Raw genomic sequence first — 20,306 nt, 5'->3', positions numbered from 1 at the left:
TACACATGTAGGAATCAAAATGTGCTGTCAAAGTTCAAAATGAGTATCAGAATGGGGAAGAAAGGTGATTTTGAATGTGGCATTGTCGGTGATGCCAGATGGGCTGATCAGAGTATTTAAGATACTGCTCATCTACAAAGATTTTTCCAAACAACTATTCTAGGGTTTACTGAAGATGGTTCAAAAAAGAGAAAATATCCAGTTAGCAGGCCAGAGAAAGGCTCAAATAACCACATTACGACCAAGGTATGCTGAAGAGCTTTGCCTCAAACCTCAACCAGATGAGCTACAGCAGCAGAAGATCATACGAGGTGCCACTCCTGTCAGCTAACCAAAATAACCAGGGTCACCAAAATTGAACCAAAAAAAACTGCCCGATTTAATAAGTCTCAATTTCTGCTACAGCTTTCTGCTGCAGCTTTCAGATAGTGGAGTCAGAATTTGATATAAACAACATGAAATAATGGATTCATCCTGCCTTGAGCTGGTGATGGTGTAGTGGTGTGGGAGATATTTTCTCGGTATACTTTGGGCGCCTTAGTACCAACTGAGCATAATTTCAATGCCACAATTACCTGAGTATTGTTGCTGACCATGTTGAGTCCTTATCTCAAACATATAGAGCACCTTTGAGGCCTAGTGGAAAGGTAGAGACATCATGGATGTGCAGCCAAAAAAATCTGCAGCCACTGTGTGATGCTATCATCTCAATAGTGAGCAAAATCTCTGTGCAATGTTTCTAGCACCTTGTTAAATCTATGCAATAAAGAATTAAGACTGTTCAGGAGACAAAACAGGGTCTTACCCGGTACCAAGTGACCAGCCAGTGTACGACATCATGAAAGAAGTGCACTGTATGATTCCTTAAAACAGTTTGTATGGTTACCAGGAGGCTTGCCTTAAATTTACCTTCCATATTTAGCCAGGATAGCTGTTTATGCTTCTTGCAAACATTTGCACAGCAAGAATAATGAAGAGCCAATCTGGCTCCTCTGTTCAATGCAGTTTCAAGGTTTTATTTTGGAGGGGGTTTTAAGATCTGGTCAAGTGCTTTTTTAAAAAGCACTTGACCAGATGATCAGCCAGTAGCATACTCCAGATCTGACTAACCAAGTGATCAAACAGCATTACTCATAACAGTAGCAGGAATGTATGCAGAGTATTTCCTTGAAGTAGCATCATCTTTTCCAGTCTGAGATCAGTATGACCAGATCAAGATAGGAGAATTTAGATTTTGTTTTAATGATATCAATTGAAACCCTTTGGATAGACAGGTTGAGTGCAGCTGTATTAGCAAGAACATTCCTACTATTAAATGCAATGCAAATATAAATACAAAATATTATTTTTAAAAATATATAGTATTATTAATTTGCACCCTTTTAGTAATACCTTGCAAGTCCAACACATAAATTTTCCCTACTACTAATTTAGGTGATGCACACGTTGCATCATCAACATGCATACAATTTTGACATCATCTTCAAAATACTTTAAAAAATTTAAAATAAAGGTGGCCCCAAACTACTGCCTTGTGGAATGCCGCAACATATCTTTTTTTCACTCCTATAAAAACTGCCTTTAAAAAAATACTCACTCTGCCAGAGAGCTAACCTTTAATCCAAGTGCAGACTTTGAGAAATGTCATGTTTGATATTAGCAGGTAAGAGTTTATATAGTGGTATATGTAGCCTATACAGATGGTGGTCAGTGACACTGAAACATAGAAATAGCATTACTAATAGTGCTATGTTAACCATCAAGTATGGGATGGCTAAATCAATAAGTAATGCTGAATGGTACAATTACTCTGTTTATTGTTGTTAACTGTTCCCTGTTGTTCATATTTTCTTTCTAATGTAGTTTGTTTGCGGTCAAAGTAATCCCAAGTTTGGGATGAATAAAGTGAAGACTCACTGCTTGCTACAGTACAAATCTGTGTCACTAGTCAGGACTCTGTCAGACCCTGGCTACAGTGACCCTCTTGCGGCCAAAACACTGCATCCGTCAATGTGGTTAGGCAGTCGCGTGGCACGCTCACAGAGCCTGACCTCCTTCGCTTCATCTCTCTCCATCCTTTATCTCTCAGTTCATTTAGGATTTACCGGCTTTTAATCTCTCACAATCTCTGGCTCACTGTCCATTCGCATTCACTTCAGTGGACCATCATGGTTTTTCCCCATTCTTCCCTTTTTTGGGGGGGATTGTTGTGTTTTTTTCCCCCTTATTTTTGTGTGCATGAAAAGGCAGATGTATTAATAGAGAAGGTCACTCTGTAATGGATGGTACTGTGGTTGCTTAAAGCCTTGCTATGAAAAGCATTTGCTAATGCTGCTTTGAAAAAAAATCTATCCCTGTGTCTGAAATGCAGAGGTCTGATGCAGCTACAAACTAAAACAAGAACATAGCAACTTGCTCATCTATTCTAAAAAAAAGAATAGACAGTTGGACCGTTCCTTTGTTTAATAAAACTTCAGACACACTCACAATTAATATGGAAAATCTATTCAGCCTGGAAAATGGGACCATGACTTTGAGATTTTGTCTTATTCCAGCATGTCTGATCAGTGTTAAGTCATGGCAGCAGAAGAGGAAAATCCCCTAATGTGCCGATGATGCTGTCCACCCACTGGAGCTTAGCAGAGCTGTGGTCACTGGCCCATCTGTCAGGCTTGGTCTGTGATGTTTGCACAGACAGACAGAGACAAACTGGCAAGGAATTAACTGCAGTTTCATGCTCTTAACATTACAAAAAGCACATCAATCTATAGCTTTTTGAGGCTTTTGTTTAAGCAAGAAAAAAATGGTGCCATGAAATTATCTCTTTTGGATTCAGTGTTAAGCACATGGTGTCAAAAAAGAGGCCCGTGAGGGTCTCTCTTGACCTTTTGTTCCTTTTTCTGAACACAATGCTTTTTTGATTAAACAGATTTAGTTAGAAATTTATATATTGAAATAATGAAAATATATTTAAATTAATTCAGTGATGAATCAGTAATGTTTTCGGCATAGCCACACTTTTTTTCTTCTTTTTTTTAAAACATTTTTTTGAAATGGTCTTGAGTAATAGGCTTTCTGATGGTCTTTCAAAGTTTTTATTTGGACATTGGGTGCTTTTCCTCTTATTTTAAGTCTATTCCTTGTACCTAACCATGTTCAGAGGAATATTCTTTGTTTGTTAATTTACTTAACACTGACCTATGAATCATTTAAACACAAAAAGGCACACAACTCAAGGGATGAACCTGAGCTGTCTACACATAACATCTTACCAAAGAAACAAATTTGAACTGTATCTGTTGTATGTACTCTCTTACTAGCAGTGTTACTGTAATACTAGCAGTCTGTCGTAAAAAAAACATAATTTATCATCAATAAAAAAACAGCTCAGTTTGACATTTAATAGTGAAGGGAAACGGGGACAAATGGCTGAGGTATGCCAAAAATCTGCAATCACAGATCCTGTGGTGAATCCATATTTGAAATATTTGATTTAAATCAGTCATGGATTGGCCTTCGCAAAGCCCAGACCTCAACATTATTGAAGCAGTGTTGGATCATGTTGACAAAAAAGGTAACAAAAGGTAAGAAAAGGTAGAAGACCTTTGAATGGCCTTCAGGAAGCCTGGAGAACTATTACTAAAGACTACTTAAAGACATGAAAAGAAGGTTTGCCTAAGAATATAGGTGGCTATTCTAAATATTGACTTTTAAGGTCGTTGAACTGTTGAATTGTTTTGTTCTTATTTTTAATGCTGAGCTTTTTCTACTCTTTTTTTTTTTTTTACACTATTTTGTTAAACGTTTTGGTTGCTTTAACACAGGAAATAAAATTAAACTATATGTCTCGTAGAAGAGAAAACCGGACAAACAAAGAGCTGCTGAAACATTTCGTGATTATGAAGCGTTTGCATCCCGGCCAAAAAAAAAAAAAAAAAAAAAAAAAAATCCTTCTGCGGTCACGTGACTCCGGATGAGCCAGATTAACGGCTCTCTGTTTCTGTGTTTCCCACTTGCTGAAACATCTCCTCAAACGGACGCTGGATGTGGCGGCGGTGCTAGCAACGAAGACGCTATCTTTCCACCTTTTTTCGGTTATCGTAGCCTTGACTAGTCAGTTGTTTTCGACGGCATTCATGAAATAACCTGAAATTCAGTGTGTGGAGAAAAAGATGATTTCGCCGTGGGACCGGTGGTACTCGACGAGCTGCTGCCTCTGCTGCCATGTACGAACAGGCACCATTATTTTGGGAATATGGTATATGGTAAGTCCTTTTTTTTTTTCATTTCGTGTCAGGTCCCAGACGTGAATGAATATGGCTGAATATGTGTGACAAATTATGAAAATATTTAATAAATATCGAGTCACGTAAGTTAGACAGCTAACTCCCATCTGTTTTCCATGTTTTTCACTTGTTCCATGTTAAAAACAGGGTGCCAGCGTTTGAACTAATTTAAAAATGTTAGCAAAATAACCTTTAGCATCTGTAGTTTTTTTGTTTTTGTTTTTTTGTTCTTGGCTGTATAAGCATATAAACAAAGTGTCTAATAAATTCATTTCTTTTTTATTTTTGTGTTTCCTCCTAAGCTAATCCTAAGCTTACAGTTTTAGGGGGCTGATGCCTCCTTTTCCATCTCTCCACATGTTTACCCGGTTAAATATAGTTTGCCTCCGATATTTCCCACCCGAAAGGATAACTTAAAGTCGTAAACATAGTTCGGTAAGACTGGTGAAATCCCCGACCTTCATAAGCCTCCCTTATTTTGAGCCTAATACTGATCAACAAGGCCATAAAAAGCAACAAAAACCTCCATGAGATGTGTTCACATGAGGTGAAAGTGGTGACATAAGACCGATGAGCTTGTTCTCCAAGTCCTGTGGTTTTCTGTTGTATTGTATTGTGTGTTGTATTGAACCTGCTCAGCAGTACATCAATACCACTTTCCTTAAATTACACATAACATTAGAGCTCTAACAATCAGTGATGATTATGAGGAAAGAGGGAGAAAGCAGTTTAGATATATTGCCTTGTTTCCTATTGTCTGGCAATTGTCAAACTGATCACAGGGGCTAAACCTTCTTGTTTGTTTTTGCGGGGGGGGGGTTTGTACTCCTGATTGTCTTTGGCTTGTAAACCAAAGAACCCCTAAACCATTAAGGGGTTAAAGTAACAAAAACAATCCCAGTCATTTTATCTTTTTGAACACCTGTCTCCTAAATATATCCACACCTTGTCCTACCTCTAAATAATACCTCATTCAAGACAGATAAATAGATATTTAATTGATCCAAAAAGGGAAATTATTGTGTTACAGGAGCAGGATAAAGAATAATCAATAGTACAGTCTACAATAAATAAACAATAAATAAGTCCCATAGATGCATAGTGAGGACTTTATACTGTGAGGTAGAGGTAGTGCAAATATTTTTATATATACAAAGGTGATTACAAAATAAAAATGAGGTTAAATTAAAGAAAATATTTTTTTTAAACTGATACTGTGCAAGAGAGTAGTGCAAGTTGCATTAATAAATAATACAAGAAGGTATAACAGGAAAATAAGAGTTATTTTACAGTTGCCTGACTCGCTCAGTGCATCTTAACTTATCATTGCTAATCAGCTGTCACATTATCTGAATTACATTACTAACTGCACTGTTCTGTTCAACAGTAATATTGATTTTCCTGTCCTCACAGCTCATCAATGCGGTGGTCTTACTCATTCTGCTGTCAGCTCTTAATGACCCAGTTCAGTACCGCTACCACCTTACCAGCTCCGAGCTGGGAACTGACATCGACGTCATGGACGATGCGAGTAAGTTGCAGCTAATCCTCCCGTTATTAAAAGATAAATGTCCTCAGCGAAGCATTTAGACTGTATAAAGTCAACCCATGTCTTGTTTTAGCTCTGCCAGTTTAAGGATTTGCTGTTGTGAAGTGATTAGCTTTGTGTTTGGGGCTGTTGGTTATATAAAACAAGACAATTTCTGATATTTTATCCACAAGGGAACTGATTTATTAATTTAAAAAGTTATTAGCGGATATATAGGAGATTAAAAAAAAAACTTGGTTGCAGCTTTAAAGCAAACATTTCTGGTTGTTCCAGATGTACCACTGAATATTAGAAGTGAATGTTAGGGCCTGTTCTTGTGCTTCAGAGATTGGATTTCACTGATTGGATTTCTTGCTGTCAGCCATATCCAGAAAGGGTAGAACCAAAAAACGCTTGTGTGGATTTTTACTTTTTCTCATTCAGAATGAGCCTGTAGAGAGTGATTATGCATGTATTGGTTTATGTCTAGAAAAGCTAATGTGTCTGTCTCTCATTATTTAACAGACTGGAAATAGCCTAATCTAATGTGGTGTATCAGCAAATAAAAAAGCAGGCACAGATGTTTATTTGTTGTGTAAATTTTGCGTTGACTAAATTTTGGAAAACAGTGTGATGAAGAGCTGAAAGACTTTGAAACTGTCTGTATTTGATCCTGTTGAAAAGTAAGAACAAGATAGAATAGAAATATCCTTTATTGTCCCTCATTGGGGAAATTCACGTGTTCCAGCAGCAAAGTAACAGACAGATGGAGCATGCAGAGCCATTCAAAAGTGAAGAATATAACATTAAAAAAGAAGAAGACTGTACAGAGCAAATTTACAACATAAGAAAAAATGAATACTATACATTTATTAAAAATAGCATACTCAGGTTCAAAGAAATATGCAGCTGAGAAGCATAATTTTTTACAAAGATGTATAAAAAGTGCTGTATATTTATGCTTAAAAACAACAACGACAGACTATATCAGTATTGACATTGACCCAGAATTTCATATTTTGTGTCTGTAGGAATTTCCTGTTATTTCTGACCAAGTAAAATATGGTTGGTTAGTGGTTAACTAAGTTATACAACTATAAAGAAATAGAAAGGAAAACCCCTGTGGTGTTTACTTTACTCCATTCATCTCTTTCCATGAGAGATTCAACTGAAAATGTCAAATGCGAAGCTAGACGGTAGCGCTAGAAGCAAATTACCTCAAAGTCAGTTTTCGGTAGTTTTACACATGTAATTAAACATTTATTTCTGCAAAGTTGAAGCCAAGAATGATTATGATCAGTCGATGCTCAAGATGTATCAGCAGCATCAGTTTCGTAGCTCATTAACAGTAGTGTATGAATCTATGCTGGTGTTCGTTAAAATCAACTGTCATGTCCATGCAACTCCACGTGTTTCTGCAGCTGTAGCATCACCTGTCCTTTCTGCCCACCACTTCGTTTCTGAGAACGCTGCTCTCAGCACAGACATAGCTGAGTAAGCTGGGCACCATAGAGAACAAATCAGCGTGCATGTGTATTTTCAGTGCTTCCCCTCCAGCAGCTATCATCATCACAGTCGCCTCTGGAGCGCCACAGATACTGTCAGCGGCTACTCTGATTAAAAATGACTGCTCTAATTCTCTTTCGGATTAAAACGGTCATCTTGACAGAGTCTCCTCTCACAAAGCTTATGTGGCACTGGTTAGAGTGGTAGTCTGTTTATGTATGCGTGTATTGTTTATTGTTTATATGCGGTATGTAAGAACCTCTGTGTCTGTGTTGCTTAAAAGCATGTCTTCTGTTCCTGGGTGTTACCAGGGTGAAGTTTGTGAAGTTATGGAATATTAACTAATATAGTTCACTGTCAGTACAAGCACTTATTAGTCAGTATAGCTTCTCCCAGTAGTGATCTGGGGTCCTTCTTACACACCATCACATACACACAGATATCCTGGTTCGGCCACATGTTAGCGGATGTTTGTTGAGTGCTACACTGATAGCGACGAATGTTACATCAGGGATTCTCACAGCTGTAATGTGAACGTGAGAAGGACAACTCTTGCATAACGATACCTATATTTTGATCGTGTTATGTCCAAAGCAGATTGAGGGCTAAAGATAGTACAATTACTTAAGGTGCTTTAAAAAAAAAAAAAAAATCCATGCCCTCTTTAGAGCTGGCCAACTGCCTGTATTTTTATATCAGCATATTTGCTCCAGTTTGCATCTAGCATTGCTTTGTGATCTGTATTTGGGTATGTGATGTAGATACTAGCATGTAATCTGTGGTGTTTGCAATTATGCTTGGTAGTGAAAGATGTTGTTGGGTTGGCTTCAGGTAGCAGGAAAAGTGAACAGGAGTCTGGTTATGTTGATAGTGCACTGGAAGACTGATAATTACCATTGATCTGTATTATTGGATATCAGAAATATTTTCTTTTGTAAAACATTTCATGATATGAATATATGTTAATCTAAAAAATTCCAGCACACCTCAGCAGAAAAGCCTTCACCCTAAACGGATTTCACGGAAACAACTTGGAAAAGGTGTAGGAGTCTATAAGAGTGTTAACACATAAATATATCTTTTTAACCTGCAATATTACTCACAATTGAATTTATTCCTAGCAACCCAAATTAGTATTAAATGCAACAATTTATTTAATTTTTTTTAAATCTCCCAGCTAAATTTTGGTGTGAGCCCAGATATTCAGTGGCCTGTAATTTATAAATGTATAAATATGACTTCTTTACCTGTCACCGTTTTGTATGGTCTATTTTAAAGGATTGCAATGTGGATAGTTTACTTTAATGAGGCCACAGGGTAATTAACATTATCTTTAATTACTGGATTTATTGTGGGAGCAAAACATAAGTCATCAAAAACTCCTACAGATAAAAACGAACTGTGATTAGCTGGTCTAATCTAGTCCTACAAAATCAAACAAAGCTAATCTGCCCCTTTCAACACAGTGTGTATAATTCAAACAGAAAATTTTCATATATTTTCTAACCATTATACCATCAGAGCTTAATTGTAAAGTAGAAGACACAAAAAGCCTTTATTTCTTCAGTCACTGATCTGATCACCAATGAGTACAATGTCAGTGTCTTTCAGGGAAAGCATTAAAGGTGACATGTTCTCATGTCATTGCTTTGTATGTTTGTCTTTCCTCAGATATCTGCATAGCCACTGCAATATCCCTACTCATGATTCTTATATGTGGCATGGCGACATACGGTGCTTACAAGGTGAGCGAACAAAAGCAAATGACATTCAAGCACAAATCTAACTTGGGAAAACTAACCGAGTGTTTTTATCTGATCTGAATCTCTCCTCTATAGCAACACGCTGCTTGGATCATCCCATTCTTCTGCTACCAAATCTTTGACTTTGCCCTTAATACACTGGTAGCCATTAGTGTGGTGGTTTACCCCAACACGGTGCAGGACTATCTCCAGCAGCTGGTGAGGACTGTTTCATTCCAACTAAAATGTCCACCTTAACAACTGTCTTCATCTTAATGGAAATTTAAGATGCTTGGTTATTAGATTAGGTGCTAATGTACTGAGTAACTGAGATTTTTTTTTATTTTATATTTATTTATTTATGTTTTAAAGGGCCAGTTGTGTGTTTTAGGTCCAACATTTCTCTTTGCTTTTTTACATTTGACTTATTTCATCTTCCCCTGTCCCACTTTCCCTTCCAGCCGGGGACATTTCCATACAAAGAGGATATCATGTCCACCAACAACATGTGCCTAGTCTTTGCAGTCCTCCTCTTCATCGGCTGCATCCTGTCCTTCAAGGTAAGGATAAATATTCTAGCATAGCTTGCTTTTGTATCTCGTATAAAACTGTACAAATACACAGTAAAACAATTACTCCAGAACACACACTCACTGAGTATTTGTTCACTCTGGAAACGTCCTTTTATGATTTGTTCCTCATATTGTAGTGTAATTAAGGCAATTAAGTCTCACACTGTGCTCATCTCATAGCAGAATCAACCATATGGCATGTTTAATGAATGTGCTATTGTAAACGCTCCTCTTGAGCTCATCACACAGTCAGAGAGCAGCGGGTCAGGGACAGCAGGAAACCAACTCCCATCAAACAAATTCTCCTTTAATGCTTGGATGATTCTCCAGGCGGAGCGATGCTCTGGGGCTGTTAGACGAGATGGGGCATGAAGTTGCAGTCATCTGTACAATCAAATCAAGTTGTTTCCCTTCTAAGCTGAGATTAGAAGTGTTCTCGGCAGATATCCAAAGCCGGAGCCGGAATTTTGTGACAGGAAGCAGCCACTGGAAGACACACTAGTGGACTCGCAGGAAAAAGAGTTATAAATGTCATGTCTTAGAATCTTGAGCTTTCAGTGTGTGGGATAGTCTGGCTGCTTATTCCCTGAAAAAGTCTGCTTTAAAAAGAGCTTATAGATCTGTGCCGTTTGCCAAGAAAAATGGATTGAAACTCATTTATATTAATGGGTTGAATGTGCAGTATGTATGGGCTGCTGCCTTCTATGTAGATCATATGTGAGTCTGGTGGAAAGACACCAGATGTGAATCCTCAAGGACACATTCAGCTGTCAGAACATAGCAAACACCTGCTAAAGTCTCTGCTAAAGCCAACATCCTCCACTTGACAGCATTTGGCATAAATGTCACAGGGAGGAAGAGGAAAAGCTGGAGGGAGAAAGGAGCTGAAGATGAAGCAGCAGAGGAAATGTGAATGGATGAATGTTTCTGTGACTAAAGAGAGAGAGAGAGAGAGAGAGATAAGAGGCATAGAAAGTAAAAGGACAAGATAGTTAATTGCAGATTTTGCCAGGCCACTGTGCAACTACTCATTATTTTCCTCATAAACAAACAAAAAAAAATATTGAATAGTGAACAGAGAAAAAATGATGAACAAAACCAATAAACATTCCCAAGGAGTAGAGCTAGCTGTGTTGTCAGCATTTTAAATATATGTAGATTGTTGCTTTCTGTGAAGAAGTCAGCTCATAAGATGCAAAAGTAATTGGCTATGCTCTGCTTGGCTTTCTTGTTAGTTGCTCTTACTGCTGGCAGAGGACTCAGCAGGCTGCTCACATACACACACATACACAATGGAACTCCTTTTCCTTTGCCAAGCTGAACAAACCTAAACCTCAGTGCAGGCAAAGGCTCAGAGAAACAGGAGCCTTTAGTCAAATGTTAGAGGCACATCCAGGAAAATGCCCAAACATAAAACTGTCTTAATTTTTAACAGCTGAATTGAATCACCATGTGTCACCAGTCTGTAACAGCAATATGATGCATCTCTGCCGTCGTCATGCCTAATATTGATAAATGGATGAGATCACAGCGAGCAGCATCTGTAATGATGAAGAGTGTTTCTAAAGGTTATTGTGTGTTGTTTGCTCTCACCTCCTGTGACAGGCCTACCTGATCGGCTGTGTGTGGAACTGCTACAGATATGTGAGCGGCAGGGGCACCACGGAGGTCCTGGTTTATGTCACCACAAACGACACCACGGTGAGTCCGCTTAGCCACCCACCAGCATCTCACCTCAAGGACACACTAACAGTCCCTCTGCTGTCAGAACTTCATTTTATTGCATTTGCGCAGCATTGATTTTTACACATTGGTTTGAAAGCTCTCTGTTCATTATGTTAGCAAAAATGTACACTTAGAAAAGTCACTTTCATCTCGTTGTTTGACACATTAACTTCACTGAAATATATCAAATTCTAGTCTCGACAATAATCAGGGATTATTTAGCTGTAATAAAAATATAAACTCTTCACAGAAGAGCATTTTAGTAGGAGTTTTTCATAGATTTTTCATAGATTCAGAATGAAAAAAATCAAAGAACTCTAAGTCACTTTGATTTAAATACATAAACAAAATAATAATATGGACAAAATAATGGTTATAGATTGGTTACTGGTTATAGATTTTAAAGTGTAACTGTTTAACCTCAGATTTAGATGTTTTCTTCGGTGTCTGTGTTATTTCAGTTAAATTATCTATTAAAAAGAATGCAGAAAGCAAAGTGATGCATTCACAAAGTGAACTTATTGTCTCTTAAAATGTTTTTGTTGGCTGTACATGAAACCAACTTACAGTAGCACCAAAGTGAATGTTGAAAATGTTTCTTTAAATACGGCAGTGACCGAATTTGTGTTTGATAAATTTGACTTTTTCAAAGGTGGAGCTGGTATGTGTTGAGCATAAAATCTTGTAGAGTCCAACGTTTTATATAAATACATAATTACTATATAGTAAGGGTTAACCAGTGAGGAGCTATTATATTGAGAAATTAAAATGATTCAGATTAAAATGTATAAATTGTCTACATGTGTCACATTATGTACTTAAGTTGCATTGCAGGTTATACAGTGGCTAGTAATTGTATTTAAATTCTTTAATGTTAGTTTATGCTGTATATAGTCAGTGATGGGACACTGTATAGTAGACCCTGTAGGTTGTCCTGAGGTGTGATTGGCTGGCTTTTTAGAGTTGGGTATAGTCCACTCCACATGCCCCCCCCCCCTCAGCGTTCACTCACAAGGTTTTTGAAAGGCTTTACCATAGTCACGGTTTCCATTTGTCTGTTTGTAATCCTCCAGGATGATACACAAGACATTAATCTGTCTCACAGCCGTTGTCGTCTCAGTACGCAGTACTTCATCTGTCACTTTGTCCTTGTGCCGCCATGGCCCTGCTGCACGCTGCTGACGTTTTTCACCTTGTGAAACAGACTGCACACCCGGCAGCTAATCCAGCAGGGGCTGAAGTCATATTGTGTATCATATGGCCTTTTAGCAACTATCAGATACGTGCCAGTCACTCTGTCCACTGTCTCTGTGGAGAAACAAGTTGTGTTTATTTTAGTGGAATTAAATTAGAAGATTAAGAAAACAAGCAAATACTTAATCTAGAATTATACTGACTCTTAGATATATTCGAAGAAAAAAGACAATAATTTAGCGGGTCTAGTAGATTAGCAGGTAAATGTAGAGTCAATGCCTTGATATTAGACTTCTTTATGTCCCCAGAAACACACCTGGCAAATGTGAAGTAGATCAAGGTCAACACAAAGAGACACGTACAGAGATTCCTTCATTTATTATTTATAAAATCAGTGAAAATCCTGTGAAAATCACAGTGAATGTATGAATATACCTAAACATCTAATTAAATACAAGAAACAAATCTAAAAAGAAACACTTTAGTTGGCTAATCTAAACCAAAACATCTGTGTGTATATGTAAATGTATTAATTTATCATTGTGTATATAGTTGGATAAATGTTGACTAACAATCCAAATATTTATTCAGAGTATTTATTTAAACAAAAAAGAAAGACTTGGAACAGCTGAAAAACCTGAAGGCTGCAGCATAAGCATTGTGAATTTCAATACGAGAGCTATGTGACAACAAATGGTTTAAGTTCAACAAATATTTGTGTCACATAAACAGGTTAAAATAGTTTTCGTTGGCCTTAATAATGATGAGGATTTATCGCTGTGTTTCCTGTGTCCACACACAGCTGAATGGAGCATTGCGTCTATTTTTACTGTTATGGAGCTGGAGGTGTGTCTAAATGGCTTTTTACAAGCACCAACATCAAGTACCCAGCTGTTTATCTGCAGTGCTTTTATATAAATGCCATTAAAATGCACAAGGGTCGTTTCTCTCTCTCTTTCTCTGGGATTTTTTTCTGTCCCTTCTCTTTATATTCCTCTGTCCTTCCTCTTCTTCTGGACATGTTACATAATTGTCTGCTTGTCTGCTTTATTTCAAACCCTCTCTGTGATATGTTTGCCGGCCATCCCTGGCTGTTTCACAGTTCCATCTCCTTGGAGCGTTTTCTTTTTTTCTTTTTTTTTCTCACTCTTTCACTGAATTAGCAGCAGTACTGGTTTTATAACACCATTGACAGAGAAGGAGCTCTGATAGAGAGAGGAGTGCAGCCTGGCCTGTAAAGCAGGGCCCTGTGTGTGCGTTTGTGTGTGTGTGTTATCCTTGCAGCTTGTCTTCTATGGGTATGAAATAAGGGTCTATTGGATGGAGAGGAAAAACTCCAAAGGAAGCTATACCACTTTACAATGTGATATGGTGTAACGTGTTGCATATTTAGCAGGTGAAATTTAAATTCTGCAAAAGTAGTGTCCAGTTACAACACTTTAAAGTAATCTTATTACACTGTATTTTAGTTTATAGAAGCAAAATGTTTATATTTGGGTTATATTCCGGTTTTATTGTATATAAACGAACTTGGACCTCTTATGGAGTACCTCAGTTTCTTTTTCTCTTTCCTCTACACACCGTACAATATGAAATATGTACAGTACATTTTAAATGTAAATGGCTTTAATTGTTTGTAGCTTCGTTTCACTACAATGAAGCTCTTTGTCTAACAACAGCATAAACACAGCATCCCATGGACCAGTTGTTCATATTTTTGGCCCCCTGCTGTCAGTAAAAGGGTACAACATGTAGGCTCTGGATAATACCAGCACATCGCTTTCAGGCTCTGGTCACACAGCCTTAGAGACCATTAGCAACCGCCTGACAACCACCAGTTGCCAGGGAAAAAATGAGTATTTGTCAACTGGTTGCTAGATGTTGCTGGCAGTTACTGTGAAATCAGCTGCTAAAGCTCAAGTGACACAGGCTCTAGACACTGGTCAGTGATCCCCTGGTACCCACTGCTTGCTAGGGAAAAATATGTATTCCCCACTGGCTGGTGAGTGGTTGTGTGAGGCTTCTTTCTGTATTTATTGTTCAGAGAGAAGTCTATACCGCCCTGAAAACTCTTTGCATGGGCCACCTAGCATTTAGGTGGTCGCTCACAGTTTGTATGGATGGTGCCAACTTGTGTGTAAGCACTCGCCAAGTGGAAGTGACAGCGAAGAGTGCCAGCATGTTTTTAAGTGGTGATTTGGAACTGAGCTACTTTTGTTTTCTTATTTCAGGTTCTGCTGCCACCATACGAGGAAGCTGTTGCCATCCCACCGAAGGAGCCTCCCCCACAGTATATGGAGGCATGAGATATGCCCTCACTGCTGGATTATGTACCCCAATCCTCCGACCACATCTCCTTACAGCAGTAGGACTCCAACGCTGGCTGCATCGTGTTGGAAAAACAATGTCTTAGATGCTGGTCCAGCTTGGATTCCTGCCAAATTTAGAGTAAATTAGGCCGACCTGAGCCAGTATTGCCATAAACTCTACTCCCCTCCACCACCACCACCCTCCCGGTTGTTGTGACATATGTCCCCTCTTCTCGTCCCCTTTGTCCTCTTCCAAGGACAGCATCACATCAGCTTTCAGACTACAACCCCCACCACCCACACTAATTCAGCCAATCCTCTGGATAGCTGCTGTTCCTTGGAAGTGACTCCTGCACGCCTTGATAACCCGACTTAATGTGCACTTTTCTTCACGTGAAAAGTGCAACGGTTTGGCCACCAACTGTTAACCCAAATTACTGTGAACCTCTTTTGCAGTGTTTTGTCTAGAAACAAACTACCTGAATAGAGACAAAGCAACAAAAATAGCGAGAAGAAAACTTACATTATTAGTTATACAAGAGCACTTTTTTCAGAAATTGAAAAATTTCCTTAGTTGAATGTAATTTTTGTAAGACGTTTTTGTATCACAGTAAAAACTGAGAGAAAACACAAATACTAAAAGGATCTCCTGTTCTTATAAAATATCTCCGGCGTGCTGATGTTGCTCGTCCTGCTGGGAAAGTGTTTCGAGAAAGGTTTTGTGACCGATAATTACTCTTGTCTTCCTTTTGTATCCACAGTATGTGAACCCATAAGCCATCAACTGGCTGTGTAAACCCCGTTCGCACAGTTGATTTAAATCCCAGTATTCCATTTTGCCTTCCTCGCCACCTCCTTTGTATGTTCAAAATCAAAAAAGTTTGTGATAATCCAGTGAAGACCTTAGCACAAACCTGACACACATTCAGAAACCCTATACACAGAAACGTGTGTGAGTAATGATAATGATAAATATATGGAAATGTTCCCATCTGTCTTGTGTTCTGGTCGAGTTTTGGCTGCAACAGCATCGACTGCGTCTTTTGTACATGGATCATGGTGTGTGAGCTGATCTTTTTAGTTGAGCTAACTTAGCTGGGCTGAGGGCATTTCCTATAAATACTCTGTGACATGCTGTTGCACATGCAGATTCTATGTGTGTGTTTACATTTTTATGTGCGCTTGCCTGCGTGTGACATTATCATGTAACTCCTAGGTCACGTATGTGTTGTAACATTTAGTTTTCCCATGCGGCGATGATTTGATGAGATGTTTCCCTCGTTGGTGGTTTTCTTGAAATGAAAACATTGGATGGGACTCTAAAGCAGTAGCTCAGCATAATAACACAAAATCAGTATACATTATATGACGCTAGTTAAACAGTGCAAATGCTTGTCCTTTGTCAAGAACCGTTTAGGAAAACAGTCAGTAGACAGTAAATAATGTATTTAATCCGTTTACATGAATTACATTTTATTATTCAGTCTATGCAACAGTGCATTCACCAACTTGTTAGGCTTGGAAATACAGATGTGGTCAGAAGTTCGCATCTACTTAGGAGCTGTGGGAAGGCCATTCCATAAGCTTAAGGTTATCCTGCTCTATCCATGTGTGTTTAGGATCATTGCCCTGTTGGAACAACCCAACTGTGTGACAATTTTAACTTGTGCAAATCTACAATTCTCCTTAGAGCTTCACTGAGATAAGCTGTATAATCATTCATCCCTGGAAAAACAACAGCTCAAATATATCATTATAAAAGCCGAAACATAACCTAACATTCATGTTCAAGATGAGTGTGTGTAAACTTCTGACCACAGCTGTACATGCACCATGAAGTAGTTTTGTTCCATTTGATACTAATACTGTAGTCCACAGTGTAGCCATATGTCGGCCCCTCTGTCCTCGTCCCTGTCTGTGTGAATTATGGCCGCTGCTTCTGCAAATCCAACAAAGCTGAACATGAAATTGCACTTTAAACTCAGTGTGGGCTCACTGAAAACTGCTGTATCTGTGGTTGTTTTTGTGTTTTCCATCTTTGTTGTGTGATCTGTCTGCAAAGTTGCAAAGGTGAACATTTTCATGAGTCTGGAGAATTTCTGCTGAGTTTTGCAGGCTTTAATGCTTGGACAGTGTCTGAACCAGTGGATGGCTGATGGCTGTTTTTTTTTTTTTTTTTATTAGTCACTACGAGACTGTTCTCCTCTCTTTTCTTGTTGGATCTGCATGAGCTCACGTCTTTAATTCTGAATAATAAAAAAGCTAAAACATCTAGTCCATGCTGAATTTGAGTCTGTTTTCGAGGGGGGAATTATTTATAGAGGAGCTGTTATGCTTTAAATTAATTTCTTCTTTTTCCAGGAAGTGTTGATTGGTTTTCACTTAAAGTGAAAGCACCACAGAGAGCAGTTTTACAACCAAAAATTACAATAATAGAGAGATCAGGCTCTAAATAGTTCAAACAGGGTCCCCATGTTAAAGTCAAATAGAAATATGCCATCCTCCAATAACCAGTCTATGCTCACCAACAATGTAGTAAGATGCTCTTCCCTTTGGCAAACATACAGTCTCTTACTTGTAAGTTATTGTTATTCATCTAGCAGGAAACCCTAGAATGAGACACATCCAGTTTCAAACCTAATATCTTCAGTCTGATAATACATTAGACCAATATCTGTGCAGTTTATCATGTGACCTGATACAATGAGTATCATCATAACTACATTCAGCCATGTTGGTGAGAGACAGGGATTGAAATTAAAATAAATTAAACATCTTAAGATTCTTAAGATACATACAGTTGTAGAAGCTTTTTTTCCACAGTTGTGAATAATGAGCTCACCCTGTTTGAAAATAACCTCTGCATTGGGTTTTAAACGGTTTCTCTCTCCTCTTGGATCTGATTGATGTCAGTGGCCATCTGTTTACAGAGAGCAGCCAATCAGAATAAAGCTGGCTTTATTGGGAGGAGCTCAAACTAGTTTTGTATACTGTGATGAATGGGAGCCCAGTGTAATGGGCTTTTTTTTTTTTTTTTTTTTTGGAGGTGGGAGGACTTAGTCCATTCAACATGCTGACACAGAAAATTATCAAACCTGTGCTTTTCCTAAGGCATTCCATTTGGGAATCACCGCAGCATGTGATAAACTGAATCATATATCCCAGCTGATTTCTAGCCCCATGTTTCAATTCTTGGATTAGTGGAGTCCAAAAATAAAAACATGGAGCTGAAACTGAACATAGCCAGCTAATTTAAAGAAATACTGTTATCTAAATAAAGCGTGAAATATGTCTTTTTATGTGTGTGTGTGTGTGTGAGAGCTTTTTTCAAACTTAGCCAGCATTTTTTTTCTCCTCATACTTCAGCAGTAGCTCTAAATCTTTAAGCAGCCTTGTTTTGAGACTACTGGGAGGAAGAAAAAAGGCCCTCAGAGCAACTGTGGACAAACAAGCTGGCAGATGAGAACGGATTTAAAATGCTTCATAATGGAGGCCGGCATTACCTTGGGTCTGACGGTGCGATCCCAGACAGACAAGCTCACCTACTTTCTGCCACTGGGACGCTAACAGAAAATAAACTGGGTCACATTTTGTCCCTCTTCTTGCTGAACTGCTTGTCCAAGCCAGGGCTGCAGCACTGACATCTGATTCAAAAGGACTATTTTTGAAAAAGGACACAATAGCCAGAAAGGGCTGTTTTGGTTTTTTTTTTTTTGTATTTTTCTTCAACATCTGGCAGAAGGATTTGTACAGAATGACCTCTATAATCCTGAAATTCTTCACCAAAATGTTTTTCAGGATTATTTTAACCAGATAAAATGAGTAAAGAGATTTACTGAATTAGAAAAGAGAGACCTAAAATAGCTCGGTATGTGCAACCTGACAATGAGGGAAGTGTAATGGACAAAGATCCCAGTAAATGTCCACTCAGATTTAGAGTAAGTGATGCTTTTTACCACTGAAAAGTAAAAACATAAATAACATACAGGGCCTGCCAATGTGCAGCAAAGAACTTTAAGTTAAAAAGTGACATTTATCCCAGAAAAACAAAAACTCATGTGGTCCCTGCAGGCTGTGTTTCTATTTGTCCTGCTGCTTCTTCACACTAACGTGAATCTTATTCTGCAGCATCCTTTGACAGGGGCGTAATTTCCGGGGGGTTAGGGGGTTATGACACCCCCCCCCCCCCCCTCTCAATAATCAGACCCAACCAAAATAACCCCCCCAATAAAATTATGAATGATCTTGCATAAATAGGCTGTTGATTTTTACTCATTTCAGGTATTACCAGCAAAATAGTTGCATGTTTAATCATCTGGGAATTTACCCAGATTTATTTAGTTATTTAGACAGAGATTTTGACCCCTCCCAATGTTCAGCACAAAGTTACACCGATGTCCTTTGATATCGTCCTCATTTCACACAAGGCACCTGCTTCATTAGAATGATATTACCAGAAATTATTTCATTCAATTTAATTGGGAAATGAGAAAATGGCTTAGAGAAACAATGACTGGAAAGAAACTGGGTCAAAGCACTCGATGGACGATGGACAGCTTGTATCTCTCTCTGGGTCATTGGGCAGGTGCAGCAAACTTACTGTTACAACATCTAAGAGATTAATTTATTATATCATCGGTATCTTTCAGCAGGTTTTCAGGCACTGCACTAAGCCCACATGCGCATAACATTCAAATTTGCACTAAATAGTACATCAAACACATTTTGCCAATATACTTCCATTCTAAGTTCATGTATGCATTTATAACTGATGTTTGATTATAGCTTTAAATTCGTCTCATGGTATACACAGCAGTAAAAAAAACTAGTTCCTTCAGTAATTTGATTAAACATGTGAAAGATCACAGTCCCATATTTCCCACAGTAAGTAAATGTATTTTAAAGCACCTTTCAAAATACAAACTGTGATGTGCTTTATATCAGATAAAACCAACAAAATAAAAAACAAGACCATGAGTGAAATGAAACAGTTTCAGAGAGAAGATAGAAACACAGCAAAAATGCCACCCGAATGCCAGTTTATAATGACGAGTCTTTAGCTGCTTTGCAGGGCTGGACTGGGACAAAAAATTGGCTTTTGACTAGAGACCGGCCCACCAGGTATTATAGGAAAAGCCATAAAGCCATTGAATGAACTAACCTTATGAATAAAATAAAGTTCACTATCAGTAACATCATAGCACCCACCCAGCTGTATAGAAACTCCGTCATGTTAGTACGGAGTACGAGTTATTGTAACTGACTGTAAGAAGTCAGCACAACGAAAATAAACTGCACCTAAACTTGGTTTATATCTGACCCAGACAGACTGCAGTTCATAACTTCTCACCTGAAGTTCAGTTCACCTGACACTCGGACCGGTGGCCGCCTCGGGTCTCTCCTCCTGCTGCCTCCCCTTTCCCTCATCCACACGCTGGCCTCTG

General features: G+C 38.4%; 1 protein-coding gene across 1 annotated transcript; it reads left to right on the top strand.

Annotated features, from left to right (window-relative positions):
- Nucleotides 1–3,980: 3,980 nt before the first annotated feature.
- Nucleotides 3,981–17,136, top strand: laptm4b (lysosomal protein transmembrane 4 beta). Its single transcript, XM_003444179.5, has 7 exons — nucleotides 3,981–4,265; nucleotides 5,700–5,817; nucleotides 8,992–9,065; nucleotides 9,159–9,281; nucleotides 9,524–9,622; nucleotides 11,240–11,335; nucleotides 14,785–17,136. The coding sequence occupies exons 1-7, from the start codon at nucleotides 4,173–4,175 to the stop codon at nucleotides 14,857–14,859; spliced, it is 678 nt and encodes a 225-aa protein (XP_003444227.1). The 5' UTR covers nucleotides 3,981–4,172; the 3' UTR covers nucleotides 14,860–17,136.
- Nucleotides 17,137–20,306: the final 3,170 nt, after the last annotated feature.

This window comes from Oreochromis niloticus, linkage group LG22, assembly GCF_001858045.2.
Source record: "Oreochromis niloticus isolate F11D_XX linkage group LG22, O_niloticus_UMD_NMBU, whole genome shotgun sequence".
Taxonomy (NCBI): Eukaryota; Metazoa; Chordata; class Actinopteri; order Cichliformes; family Cichlidae; genus Oreochromis; species Oreochromis niloticus.
Note: the sequence above shows the minus strand (reverse complement) of the source record. Positions and strands in the feature narration are given on the sequence as shown.